Source organism: Zingiber officinale, chromosome 1A (assembly GCF_018446385.1).
Source record: "Zingiber officinale cultivar Zhangliang chromosome 1A, Zo_v1.1, whole genome shotgun sequence".
NCBI lineage: Eukaryota > Viridiplantae > Streptophyta > Magnoliopsida > Zingiberales > Zingiberaceae > Zingiber > Zingiber officinale.
This window is the reverse complement of record NC_055987.1, coordinates 155,381,613-155,394,896: the sequence shown is the minus strand read 5'-3', so window position 1 is coordinate 155,394,896 and position 13,284 is coordinate 155,381,613. Positions and strand designations below refer to the sequence as shown.

The window sequence follows — 13,284 nt, the reverse complement described above, 5'->3', positions numbered from 1 at the left end:
AAACAAATAAAACTTTACATGTAGAGAGTGAAAATAAAGTTTTTTTGGACATATGAGGATTACATGCAAAGTTAACATTATGATTAGAAATTTTTCTCTAATTTATCATTTTTTAAATATAATTTAAAATTTATATTTTTTAACATTCAAAGTTAACATTATGATTAAGGATTTTTCTCTAATTTACTATTTTTTAATATAATTTAAAATTTATATTTTTTAACATTTTAATTTAACATTTTTAATTTATACAACAATTTCAAACATTTATGATAACATTTATTTCATTTCAATTTATATTATTTTATAATTTTGTATATTCTTTTTTGTTACTTGTTTATTTTTAAAATTTTAAAATTTAAATTTATGTATCAAAATTCGGTAAATATAAGAAATGAGATATTTTAATGATATATTAAAAAGACACTCCTTGGGCACTCTTTTATGTTCTTTTATGCTTTATTCAGAAACTACGGGTCTATTGGTCTTATCAACGCGGCCCAATTAACATTAACCTGCAGCAGTACATCGGCAGACTACCAGTAGGGGGAAAAGAAAAAAAAAATCAAGTTTTTGAGATCAAACAATGTCGTCTAAAACCCTAGCTCGCGCCGGAGCTTCGCTCTTCAGTCGCCTCTTCGTAGCCAATTCCTCTAAGCAAATCTGTGTTCCCCTTCTTCCCGATCTGCCTCCGATCCTTCGCTCTTCATACTCTCCGATCCAATGTTCTCCTGCGAACTTAGTAGCCGCTTTCCCTCCGCCGTCAACAGGCAGGAACGGAGGAGTCAATGGGACACAAAACATTCTTGCTTCCTCTCAGGAGATGTTGTTCCCCTGTGGCCTGCCGTCACTTCGCTTCTTCATTGACGAAGGTGAGCAGTCTCGTATGGGAAAACTGATCAAATAGGTTAATTCTTCTCAACTTTTGCATTTTTTTTAAGTTAAGAAGGATTTGTCTAAGAAAAAATTGACACGTTTGCACAGTAATTCTTTTCTTTGTAGTATAATCTAACTGGTCTGAGTGACTCGATAATATCAACTTAGTATCGAAAAACTCATTGGTTGTCTCTTTTATTAATCCTTTCAGCGTCATTGATGCTGCTGATTGTTTTTTCTTGGTAGGCATATTTCATAAGATGATTTTTCATGTGCAAGATCACTATCAATATATCCAGTTGTTTGTACTTAAACCAAAAGCGCATCTTATACTCACACAAGGTCAAGAATCTGAAGGGCAAAAAAACCCATAATTGATGAAAATATACGTTCTTCTCCAATCCCGCAATTTCTGGAACCGGAGGAGTTAATGAGACAGCAAATATCGGTGTAGACCACGCGGTGGTAGGCTATTATGAAGAAAAGTATAAAAACACCAAATTAAATTTAAATGAATCTTTATTTGAAGTTTCACACGTACTTAATGTAAGCAAAAGAAATCAAAATCACAAATGAAAAGGTAAAATTGGCCTTAAGGCCCTTAACCAAACCTTTTATAGGTTTAGTTTACCATTTACTTAATGCAAACAATTTGCTGTTTCATGAGAATTGTGCCTTTGGCATTCTATAGTCAGGTATTACGACTTAGCACTTATTATGTCTACTTGTGAATGTGAGCTTTCTTGATGTATTTTTGGAAGACTTGCTTATTCTTGTGTCTACTATAGGAATTGATGATGGAACAAAGGAGCCCATGCAACTTCTTCCAAAGAGAACTTACCAGCCAAGCCACATTAAGCGGAAGAGGGCTCATGGTTACCGTGCACGGTCTCTCTCTCTCTCTCTGGATACACTGATGATTTAATTTTTCTTGCAACAAAGCACACCAAACACATTGCATTCTTATGTTTGAATCTTTTGTCCCTAGTGCTTTACGTTTTTAGTTCTACTCTTGGTATATGATCCTTGCATGGATCTTGATGTGCAGTTTTTTACACTGTGTCAATTTAGTTAGCTTTTCTTTTTATTTTTCAGTTGGTTTGTTAAGAATTAATCTAACTGTCAAAAGAATGCTGGGGAAAAATCGGTGAAAGAGATTGGTGCTTTAGACCTTCGGTTGCCTAAATGCAACTATACACTGTAAATCACTTTTTCATTAGTGATGTGATAGCTCTGCATATGTTTTAATCAATTAGCTCACTCAATTCTGACTGCCATCACTTTTTGGTGATTTTCATTCTGTTTATATGACATTTTATTTATTACTTGGCACTGGTTTTATTCTCAGAAAGGCAACCAAGGGAGGGCGTAAGGTAATTGCTCGGAGGATCGCAAAGGGTAGAGCAAGGATTGCCGTTTAATATGTTTATGGATTCTGTTGACGTGGAATGATAATGGTATTGACGTTAGGTTTCAATATTCACAATAAGTGGGGAAAAAAATGCAAACCTCTAGGCACTTTGCAATTTGATAACTTTTTTCCAGGCTCTTGTTTGTAGCCTAGTGTTTTTCATCCTCTTGTAAAATCGTTATCAGAAGATTCACCAATCAATTGTTTTCTTATGTCATTGATGTATTCAAACTTTCTTTTGGGTTACTCCCATGAATTTCCACTCTGATGCATGTATGTCTAATCTGTTTGGTTGGAGTGCCTTGAATACTTTGATAAAAGTGATATCTTTTAAGATGAATGAGCAACTGCATCATTCCACTAGATTATCTTTAGAGAATTTTATTGTCCTATAAATTTTACTTTGCAATCTCAGATCCAGGGCGATCCAGGGCACAACTTCTTCCCCCCACCAAATGGTATGAAGCTTCTACCGTTGTCAATCTCAATAATAAGGTAAACATAATCAATTTTGCTCAAGTTGTAAAATATAATGCGCTCAATAGGAGGTTAAGATTTATCTTTCATCCTTGAATGGTAGACTATAGCACAGCTGAACTTGATATGCATCCTCCTGTAGCTAGCTTTATGTTTATGAGTATGATGCAATACTTAATAACATGAAAGGCAGATGTACTCTTGTTTTAGTTTTTGGATGGACATTGAATTTACTCAAGAAAGCAAACTTAAACAAATAAGCATGTACATTTTTTATATCAGAACATGATTGCATAGGCTGATATACCTTTGTATTGAATAGGTTTTATTGCTTGGCGATGAAAAAATTTAACCATAGGTACGATGCAAAGTGCGATTTGCTCGATATCAAAGAGGAATTAGTTGACTTTATGGATCTAGCCCAATAATCCTGGATGATTGGTAGTGTCCTATAAAAATTTTTCACTGATTATTATGATAAATTAAATTTTTTTTCACTGATTATTATAATAAATCAGGAAGTGTTAGTAATAAACGATTCATAATTTGAAGGCATCTGGGAGTGTTCTAGTATGAACAACTGAATAATAATTTATTGGAGACATAACTCTAAAATAAGCAATTTAAATTAGAAAATATACTAACTTTTAATTTAAATTACCATTATCCTCTGATTATTATTAAAATACAAATATAATAATTTTAGGATAAATATTAAAAGGCATCCATTAATTCATTTTTAATGAAAACATCCATTATTTTTATTAACATTAAAAGAGCACAGGTCGTATTATTTATTAAGTAATATCTTTATTTTTTACAAAGTTTTTGATTAATATAGGGTGTTGCAATAGTTTTGGTGATTAGCATTGTTATAATATTACTAGCCATTGTGCATTTATATACATCAATGCGTATAAATTAATATTATATGTTCATAAATTGAACTCGGTAACAGTAGATTAAATTAATATTATATGTTCATAAATTGAACTCGGTAACAGTAGATTTAATTTGATAAGAATGTGTTAGAATCATATAATAGTGTAATGTAAGATGACACTCTGTAACCACCTCAACAGTAAGTTAATATAAAATATATGTTTTTTAATGTCATCAGTTCAACTTATTTATAAAAAAATTTTCGCTGTAATATTATTAATTTTAAGATGAGAGACTAAAGAGAATTATGATAATATATATATTTTATATAAAAACAAATATTGAAAATTATTAATAAGTTCTTTTCAGTACGAAAAGAAATAAAATATTAACTTAATTTATATTTTATATAAAAATAACTACTGAAAATTATTAATAAGTTTTAAATTTCTTTTAGTATGAAAAAAATAAAATATTAACTTAATTTGATTTTAGACTTAACTAAATTAATTATTAAAAAATCTAGATTCTTATTTAATAATAATAATAATAATATTGGATTACTTATGACTAAGCCAAATTAATTTTGAGTCAATATTTGAGTAGTTTTAATTAATATAAAAATAATTTTAAATAAAATTAATTAAAATATTTTTAGTTTGATGCAGTAATTTTAATTAAAATTACTATAGTAGTGCTCTAACAAAAGTATTTGTGAATGAGAAAAATAAAAGGCGCATTTTCAACTTTATCCATAATTTTAAATGTTAAAATAAAAATAAAGATTTAATTATAAATATGTCAAATTTGAGTGATTATTCAAAATTTTCTCTCTTATGTTTGTATTAAATTGAATGATTTATAAAATACTTTTAAAACTTGGACTATTTTAATTTACATTATCTTACTTCTTATAAAGGGAATTTTTTTTATTTTTTCTTTATATTTTTGTACTTCTTTTTCATCCCAAAGAATTTATGAAAAAAAAAATAATTTTTTTCAATAACTTGATGAATGAATCGGAATAGAGAATTGATAAATTTTAAACAAATTGCGTGTTTTTTTTAAAAAAAATGATTTTCTAACAAAAACGATCTGAGGTTAACAAACTCACCGTCATCTTTGAAAAAACCGTTATATTCTATGACATGTAGCGTTCGCGTAACGTTGCATGTTATACTCGCGATCCCGTTTCATCAAATCCGGAGACCGAGAGCTGAGGGAGAAAGCGAAGATCAAAGGAAAACCCTCAAACCCTAGCCACGAACCATTTCCGCCTCGTTCTATATCCGAACCATTTCCGGCAGCGGTGGCAGGCCCTCATTCGATCCGCCCTAGGCCTAGTGCTTACTTTTTTCTCCTACTCGTGTTCGCTTCGTTCGAGTTCCTGAAGCGAGCTTGCTTGGGAGATCAATCGGGCTTCTTTTTGCGAAATAAAATTTGGTGAATTTGTTCTGTCGGGAGGCATAAAGGTGAAATCTTGTCCCTCTGTTCGCGCTCACTTTACCACTACGTCTAGGGTTTCAGCGTTCGAAAGTGTTTGAGGGTTTTCCTGTGGTGGGAATTAACGAAGCGGCCAACTTGCCTCATCCTTCTCTGGGATGAATAGTGTTTTCAATGAGCAGATACTAGCGGATAAGCTGTCTAAGCTCAACAGCACTCAGCAATGCATCGAGAGTATCCTCTTTAATTGATTTCATTCGTATGCTTCTTTTGGTACTATATTAGACCTTATTCAAAACTGCTAGATCCTTCTTTTTTTTTGTGGAATTAATCCTTTTTCCTTTTAAGCATCGTATGGTTGTTCCTTTTTTTTTTTTCGTTTTTATGGAATTTATCCTCTTCGATCGTTCTGTTCTAGAATTCAAATCCTTGACTTTATTTAATCTACAGCTTTGTCACATTGGTGTATTTTCCACCGTAAGAATGCAGAACAGGTAACTCAAACCTGGGATAAACAATTCCATAGCTCACAAAAGGAACAGAAGGTGCCTTTTCTGTATCTAGCCAACGACATATTGCAGAATAGCAAACGAACTGGAACTGAGTTTGTTAGTGAATTCTGGAAGGTCCTTCCAGCAGCACTTAAGGATGTTCTTGAGAATGGTGATGAGCATGGAAAGAATGTTGTGTCCCGGTTGGTGAGTTGTTGTTGTTCTTTTTTTAATTCTGCAAATGTAGTGTTTCCAGTTCGTACTTCATTCGTAATTATTTTTCCATCAGCATAGCAGATTAAATTTGAAGCAAAATAGGTTCCTTGATAAGTAGCTTGCTTACATTTATGTTAAAATTGACATGTGTAGCATTGATTCAAATGAGAAAATTGGACACTTTGAGTAATGCATTTGAAATCCTTGGTAGTTAGAGTAATGCTATTATCATGTTCAAAGTGGATCCCTATTTAATTAAAACGAAAACACTTTGAGTAATTTATTTGAAATCTTTGTAGATTTAGCTAATTAAGTCACTCTTCATCTCCACCTATTCGTGTTCATACCTTTTGATCATGCTTGTGAAAATGCTAGTTGCAGAACTTTAAGTAACTTTTTGGCTTGTTTAATGCTAACAACAATTTCTCATAAATGGTTTCTGTCTTCCTGCAAAGGAACTTTTTGAATTTTGTCATTGAGGTGATTCTTCTGTGTCTCATCTTCCTGTGTACTCAAAGTTGTATTGTCTCCTGAACAATTCCTCCCAATGGAGAACTTTAAAGCATATGTTGTAACAATATTTACTAGCTTATTGAAAAAAATATTATTTCAATGAAGTTAATTGCACCTGGCCTGACTAGGATTGGAACAAAGAAATTAGTCTTTGAGCCAACTTTCCAGTTAGTTGCATTTACTCAGCTAGTTATGTATTTAATTATGAATCATTGATTTGTCTCTATGAACCCATTTATTTTTGTTGGTTCAAACCACCCATGAGCTTTACAACTATGAATGATTTTACATTGATTGTACTAGCAGCCAAGGATATCCCTGTTATGTACTTCATTTGAATTGCTTTTCCAAAAGCCCGCAATGCTAGGGCCTTTTTTTTTTTAAAAAAAACATATGTTATGCGTTAACTTTCTAAAACTTCACTTCTAATGTTATAATAATCTGTGTTGGCTGTTAATAGCTCCCTTGTAATGTTGACAGTATAGTTGTAATGACTCTTAGCAAAACCAACTGCTTCATTTTATGCTAAGATGTCAAAAGAAAAGATTGTGTGAATGATTTGTCAACACATATTAGGCAATGTCATCAATTTATACATTGCTAAAGATCAAAGTTGGAGTAAATTCAATTATTAAATTAAGAATATGTAATTCATGGCAAATGTATCCTTGATTTTTTAGGTTGGCATCTGGGAGCAAAGGAGAGTATTTGGGTCACGTGCCCGTGACCTGAAAGAAGTGATGCTTGGGAGTGAACCTCCTCCTTCATTGGATTTGAACAAAAAACGGTCACGTAGTTCTGTCAGAATCTTAAGGAGAGATTCCCGTTCAATGAGAATAGTAAGACAATAGTCCTTTATATCCCATTCTTTGTTGAGCATTTATGTTTTCAGGGACCAAATTCAGAATTAAATGGCTAAATTTTAAAGATTTGCAAAACCAGAAATTATCAATAGGAGGAACAGCAGAAAAAATCGTCTCTGCTATGCACAGTGTGCTCAATGAACACCCCGAGGAGGAGTCTGAATTGAACAAATGTAAAGCTGCTATCCGTCATGTAGGAAGATTGGAAAAGGATGTTGAACATGCATGTGCCCATGGTAAATAAGGGACCGAAGCAAATGTTCTGTTCCTTCTTGCAGAATTCTTAGCTTTGCTATTGCTTTGAACTTATTTAATCAATAATTTTCATTTTCTCAGATGAAGATCCCCGCAAGGAGAAATTGGCAGCAGAGCTGCAGGTGCAAGAGATAGCTCTGAAGGAGTCAATAGAGAAGCTCAAATTAGTTGAAACAACTCGTGCAGCTCTTGTGGCTCAATTAAAGGAAGCGATATGGGAACAGGTTTGTTGGGAATTTGAATTACAATTCAAGATGCCTAATGACTCTAATCAGAAAAGGTAATTTGCATTTGCTTTTCATTGTGACATTTGCTCGCTGTGGGTTTGTTCAGGAATCGGAATTGGAGAATGCCCGCACCCAATTACAGGTATCAATTTTGATTGAACACACAGATTTACAGTGACTAGTTATCATCTTCTAGAAAAATTGCATACTCCCACTATTCTTTTTTTGCTCTGATACAAAGAATTGCAAAATGGCAGCTGGCACAAGCTATGGTTGAAGTGGCTGCCAACATGCAGAGGCGGCTCAACAATGAGCCAGTCTTGGCTGACTCAAATGGACCCTCAACCAAAGGCCAAAAAAAGACTGCTGCTGCTATTGCTGCTGAGGTGGCTGATAAGCTTGCAGCCTCCACTCATTCCCAGCAAATAATGACATCAGTTCTCTCCACCTTTGCTGCTGAGGCGGCAAAGAATGTAGGCCTTGCGACATCAAGTAATCCATCTAATTCTTATTCCATAACCCCGCCTGATAGAAGGATGGCGGCGGAGAAGCCCTCGCCAATCTCTGATACCACTGCATCAGCTTTAATTCCCCTTCAGCCGATTGTCGTTTCCACACAGCATCAGCCTCAAGCTGTCTTGGTGCAGCAGGGTCACGTTCAAAGCCAACCTTCAGCATCCCAGACACAATTCAACATGTACCCAGTTTCCACACAACAGTACCTTCAGCCTTCTGGTGGCGTAATGATTGGCCTACCATACACTTTTAACGCCTTAACTCCACCACCACCATCACCTCAGATAATAAATCTAGCAAGACCATCTCCATTGCCACAGCAGCAACAGCCAATGGCTATGATGCAACCACCACCGCCTCCTCCAATGCCCTTGACCATGAACCAGCCGTTGCCCATGAATCAACAACCACCTCAGTTTACCTTTCAACAGCACCCAGCACCTCCAAATTATAGGCCACTGCAACCACCTGGAATGCCATTTTACCATTCTTAAACATAGTAATAAGGGACGCTGAATCCCTTGTGATGTACACACCTAACTATCACACTAATTTATCAAACCAGAATGTGGATGTTTTTTTGCTACACTAGCATTGAAAATGTTTCCGTGGCAATAATTATGCCAGAATAGAATGTTTTGGGTGTTTTCTCACGACGTTAAGCAGCCTCAGCTACCCAGTTAGATATGGAAGTTAGTGTAGATTTCAAAATTTATATGGGCCGTCGATGTCAAGCTTGTATGGAGGTTGCATGTTAATATACTGTTCAGGACCAAGGAAGGTGGCTGGCTTTAGTTGGAGAAAAAGGTTTCAATACAAAAACACGGTCACTGGATTGTTTGGGTATGTGTTTTCTGATTGGGGATGTTTATTCGAAGATCCAATAGAACAAGATGCTGATCCCTCAAGTGTTTTGACTTTGTGAGGAACTTTGATGCAACTTGAAATTGTTATAGCGACTAAACGTCATATGGTATTTGACAGTTTATTGGTCATGCAATCTAAGCAGTTTGAGATTTTGAAAATTATTTTACAAACACAAGATATATGACAGAACAAGAAATATTTTGCAAAATAAATTAAACTTTGGAAGTAAAAGTAAAATTCACTATATTAAATGTTACCTAAAAGAAACTGAAATTTTATTTTTTTCAGGGCCAATGCCAAATGCTCGTTTCTTACTCAACAAACCGATAATTAGTGACTTATCAAGGCAGTCAGGAAATAAGCATTTTGCTTAAAGCCTTGAACCAGGAGGCAACTGGCAATTTGGTAGGTATGGACATGGTAATACCATCATCCTACATCACAATCGTATTTCATTTGCTCATAAAACTGTCTGAGGAATTTAACACTTAAGCGCCAACCTATAGATGTAATCTCTGATTGACAATGGAAGGTAATAGAAAATAGCCAAAATAGTGGAAAGTTGCCCATACGAGAACCAAGCTGGTGGTTCCTTCTTGAGCACTGCAGCAACTGTCTTCTTTGCAAACTCCTCTGATGGCGTTGCCTTGGGGCCCTGGGATATGACCGTTCTTGCACGAATTGATGCCTCAAAGGGTTTGTAGAACTTCCACTCTGGCATTTCGTTGTAAGTAGCTTCCGAAGAATTTCCCAGATTTGATCTGATAGCCCCAGGAGCTACACTAATCACACTGATGCCAAAGGTCCTAAGTTCCAACCTGCAAGATGTAAACAAAAAGGCAAAACACTAGCTGAATAAATAAGCAAGTTTAGAACAAATTACCTACCAGTGAAGATCCATTTAACATCCTGTCGTATATGTCACACATGCCATTGTGAAGATTATTAGGTGACAAAGATATTCAGAATGGCAAATAATTGAAACCAGATGCTGATCTATGAAATTCTATCTTAGAGAAGAAAAATGAAAGGAAAAAAAATGGACCTCAAGGTATCAGTCAAAGCATGAAGTGCAGCCTTTGATGCTGAATAAACTCCTGCCCATGGTCCTGGGGCTAAAGCAGTAATGCTTCCCACATTGACAATCTTACCCTTTCTCCTAATGATCATATGAGGCACTACAGATTGTATTAACCTCATAGGGCCTGCAGACAATATGAAAATAAGGTAATCAAATTATAACTCTGTGAAGAACCATTTTAATGCAGAGATTCTCTTATCAAAATGAGTCAGTGTTGAATGTAGCATGTTTGTATGAACACTCAAGTGGAGCAAATGAAGCAGTATCAGGAAAGGATTGAAACATGTTACTAGGAGTCTGAAACTTAGAATAGACTACTAACCCAACTGGTTTAATTTGCTTAAAGTTTTTAAGCTCACTGAGAAAATGATTTACGGTAAGTCATTGCAGCAGACAGAATTTCCTTTTGCTCTGGTCAAGATAATTAATTACTAGTGCAAGTTAATGGACAACAATCATACAAAACAACACAATTTAGACTTCCATGTTCTATGGCATAAATAAATAACAAAGATGAGCAAGAGAAGTGAATCATTTAGCTGGAATTTATTCTCAACCTGCGCAAGCAATCTTAACACCTAATATATTCATAACTTCAAATGGATAGATGTTGCAATGATTTGCTTCTCAGTGGAAGACAATTTTTAGCACATAATTGTTAAAATCAATCATACAATATTATTATATTAGTATATACAGAAACAATAGTACGTCATTATTCCTCTTGCTCTTAGTTTCCCTACACATCCTCTGATTTGATTCTAAGCCCATGCTCTTTACTCTATAGTTTTCACAAAATGAATGAACTACGAGGGTCTACAGCAGAGGGACCACAGGACCCTCGATGACAAGAAACAAATTAATACTAAAACGAAAAATCAAGATAAGATTCAACAAAATAACTTAAATCTTCTTTCAATCAATTCACCTCCCTGCAGATTTTCTCCAAACAATTAAGATGAATCCAAAGTTGAAGCGGAGAGTTAGAAAATTACCATAAACGTTCGTATTGAAGACATGCTCCACCGACAACATGGGGACCTCAGCGAGCGGCGCAACCAGGTGAACCCCGGCGTTGTTCACGAGCACATCGATCTGGCCAAACTCATCCAAGGCGTTAGCGACCGCTTTCCGAATGCTCTCCTCCGAGACCACATCAAGCTCCTGGAGGAAGAACCTTGGGTCGCCCGCAAGGCTCCTCATCGAATTCAGAGACCGGCTTGTGGCGACGACAACGCACCCTTCCGCCGCGAAGGCTCTCGCGAGAGCGCACCCGATGCCTCCCTCGGAGCAACCGGTGATCAGAACCACCAATTTATCTGAGCCCGCCATGAAATTGAACTGCGTAATTTGTTTGTTTTTTTTTTTGCCCCGCCTCTTCAGATCCCACTACCACTATTTTAGGATAACAAGAACACTGCTGCAACCCAAGAAGTGATCTTTACGAACCGAAAAGCAGAAAAATGAAAAAAAAAAACGATTTAAAGGTTAATTAGGGTAAAAGAAAAGGGGAACAGCAACACTGCTGGAGCAGATCGACCTCAATATCGAAGAGTCGGGTTATTTTTTACGAGCAAGAAACACTTTTTCCCCCTAAAAACGAGCATGTCAGAGTGCAGATTCACAAGTTAACAGCTGAAATCTATTAGAGAATGGCCCTTTTTGCGGATTACAGAAGATGACTAGAAGTTGGGTGCGTAAATCAAAGCGAGAACTGAATCTGAGAAGAAATGGAGAGGAGACGGATACCTGAATCCTGATTCCTGATCGTCGTCGGTTTCCAGGAAATAAATCTGCTTTCCTAAAATTATCAGATCATGAAAAGTCACTTTTCGAAGATCTCTGAAGAGAAGTCGAACGCCGATTGCAACTCATTGGGATTGGCGCACATAAACGACCTATATAGACGGTGCTCAACACTGGACGACCACCACCCAGTTGATGAAACATTCATTAATGATTTCAATCAAACTCACCACCTTGATGGCGGATATCTCCATTAATTAGCCTCCCAAATGTCGCACGCCGATCAACAAATTGGTTACTTGCAAGAGACTCAAATTCGACAAACGATTTTTCATTTGTTCTGTAAAAATATAAGTACGAGAGTGAGAGATTATTGAAAATAAATTTTAAAATTAAAATGTATGCCTTGACTTTTTAAAACTTCATTTGCTAATATGTTACAATAACTTGTAATGGCCGCTAATGTTGACAGTAACCCTATAATGACTCCTAGCAAAACCAACTGCTTCATTTTATGCCAAGAAGTCCAAAGAAAATATTGTGTGAATGATTTGTCAACAAATATTAGGCAATGCCATCAATTTATACATTGCTAAAGATCAAAGTTGGAGTAAATTGAATTATTAAATTAAGAATATGTTATTCATGGCAAATGAATCCTTGATTTTTAGGTTGGCATCGCGGAGGAGCCAAGAAGGAGATGAGATCTTCTGTCCCGAAAATGTCGTGTCCCCGTGTCCCAACGCCGATCGGACAGCTATGACATTTTCATGATGTACACTGCATCCTTGAGATGTGATTTAGTTCGTCCGATCGGCACTGGGATACGGGGACACGGTATTTTCGGGACAGAGGATCTCATCTTGCCAAGAAGAGTATTTGGGTCACGTGCCCACGAGGTGATGCCTGGGAGTGAACAATCTGAGTAGCTATTTGACGATTAGATTTGTAGAACAAAATAGAGAGGAACGAAAACAATAAATACTTCCAGTATTTGAAGCAGGAGGGCCAATACTTCCAGATTTAGTCACAAAAACTTGAAGAAAAAGCACACATTCAGTATTAATTGTAGAGGCATTATGCAACTTCTTGTCTCATTAAATCAGTATCTTTTTCACAGACTTGATGAAGTGTTATAATATATGAATTACAAAGTGTTTGGGAGCTTTACATTATTACAATAAAAGATCCAATTCTATGCGGGAGAATTAGTTAATCTGATAAGCTTAAACAACCTATAATGCTCAAGTCCTGATAGGATACTATAATATAATTAAACTTTAAATATGACCTCAATATATAGCCTAACACATTCCAATATGAAACTAAATCAGGAAGAACATATAAGTGTAGGTCCCTTTAGAGATCGGCAAGAGGGGAGGGGTGAATTGCCCTACAAAATAAAACCAAAAACCCTTCT

At 35.6% G+C, this 13,284-nt stretch overlaps 3 protein-coding genes across 8 annotated transcripts; 2 read left to right on the top strand and 1 right to left on the bottom strand.

Moving 5' to 3' along the window:
* The first annotated feature begins 521 nt into the window (after window positions 1-521).
* LOC122011542 lies at window positions 522-2,949 on the top strand. Of its 2 annotated transcripts, none has more exons than XM_042567937.1 (3): window positions 522-872; window positions 1,665-1,764; window positions 2,703-2,949. In XM_042567937.1, the coding sequence occupies exons 1-3, from the start codon at window positions 587-589 to the stop codon at window positions 2,749-2,751; spliced, it is 435 nt and encodes a 144-aa protein (XP_042423871.1). In that variant the 5' UTR covers window positions 522-586; the 3' UTR covers window positions 2,752-2,949. The 2 variants fall into 2 exon arrangements, with proteins under 2 accessions (XP_042423871.1, XP_042423866.1); XM_042567932.1 differs by lacking the exon at window positions 2,703-2,949 and adding an exon at window positions 2,225-2,555 and having other exon boundaries at window positions 527-872.
* Window positions 2,950-4,824: 1,875 nt separating this feature from the next.
* Window positions 4,825-8,804, top strand: LOC122038113 (regulation of nuclear pre-mRNA domain-containing protein 1B-like). Of its 2 annotated transcripts, XM_042597718.1 has the most exons (8): window positions 4,825-5,323; window positions 5,540-5,634; window positions 5,716-5,787; window positions 6,990-7,148; window positions 7,252-7,408; window positions 7,509-7,651; window positions 7,761-7,796; window positions 7,912-8,804. In XM_042597718.1, exons 1-8 carry the CDS (start codon window positions 5,248-5,250, stop codon window positions 8,662-8,664), a joined length of 1,491 nt encoding a protein of 496 aa, XP_042453652.1. In that variant the 5' UTR covers window positions 4,825-5,247; the 3' UTR covers window positions 8,665-8,804. The 2 variants fall into 2 exon arrangements, with proteins under 2 accessions (XP_042453652.1, XP_042453651.1); XM_042597717.1 differs by having other exon boundaries at window positions 4,827-5,323; window positions 5,540-5,787.
* Window positions 8,805-9,290: 486 nt separating this feature from the next.
* On the bottom strand, window positions 9,291-12,211 carry LOC122038112 (short-chain dehydrogenase RED1-like). 4 transcript variants are annotated; one of them, XM_042597716.1, is made up of 5 exons: window positions 11,868-12,211; window positions 11,659-11,711; window positions 11,114-11,535; window positions 10,083-10,242; window positions 9,291-9,855 (listed from the first exon to the last, which is right to left on the bottom strand). In XM_042597716.1, the coding sequence occupies exons 3-5, from the start codon at window positions 11,448-11,450 to the stop codon at window positions 9,519-9,521; spliced, it is 834 nt and encodes a 277-aa protein (XP_042453650.1). In that variant the 5' UTR covers window positions 11,451-11,535; window positions 11,659-11,711; window positions 11,868-12,211; the 3' UTR covers window positions 9,291-9,518. The 4 variants fall into 4 exon arrangements, with proteins under 4 accessions (XP_042453650.1, XP_042453648.1, XP_042453647.1 ...); XM_042597714.1 differs by lacking the exon at window positions 11,659-11,711 and having other exon boundaries at window positions 11,868-12,016; window positions 12,095-12,207; XM_042597713.1 differs by lacking the exon at window positions 11,659-11,711 and having other exon boundaries at window positions 11,114-11,538.
* Between the last annotated feature and the right edge of the window lie 1,073 nt (window positions 12,212-13,284).

Bases quoted from the DNA above. Each gene is read 5' to 3' on its own strand.
- LOC122038113 (XM_042597717.1), top strand. From the start codon at position 5,248: ATGAATAGTGTTTTCAATGAGCAGATACTAGCGGATAAGCTGTCTAAG. The intron at 7,409-7,508 runs GTAAATAAGGGA...TCATTTTCTCAG, and splicing joins TGAACATGCATGTGCCCATG to ATGAAGATCCCCGCAAGGAG. The intron at 7,652-7,760 runs GTTTGTTGGGAA...GGGTTTGTTCAG, and splicing joins AGGAAGCGATATGGGAACAG to GAATCGGAATTGGAGAATGC.
- LOC122038112 (XM_042597716.1), bottom strand. From the start codon at position 11,450: ATGGCGGGCTCAGATAAATTGGTGGTTCTGATCACCGGTTGCTCCGAG. The intron at 10,243-11,113 runs GTAATTTTCTAA...TATTGTCTGCAG, and splicing joins CTTCAATACGAACGTTTATG to GCCCTATGAGGTTAATACAA. The intron at 9,856-10,082 runs GTCCATTTTTTT...TACATCTTGCAG, and splicing joins GCTTTGACTGATACCTTGAG to GTTGGAACTTAGGACCTTTG.
- LOC122011542 (XM_042567932.1), top strand. From the start codon at position 587: ATGTCGTCTAAAACCCTAGCTCGCGCCGGAGCTTCGCTCTTCAGTCGC. The intron at 873-1,664 runs GTGAGCAGTCTC...TGTCTACTATAG, and splicing joins TCGCTTCTTCATTGACGAAG to GAATTGATGATGGAACAAAG. The intron at 1,765-2,224 runs GTCTCTCTCTCT...TTTTATTCTCAG, and splicing joins GCTCATGGTTACCGTGCACG to AAAGGCAACCAAGGGAGGGC.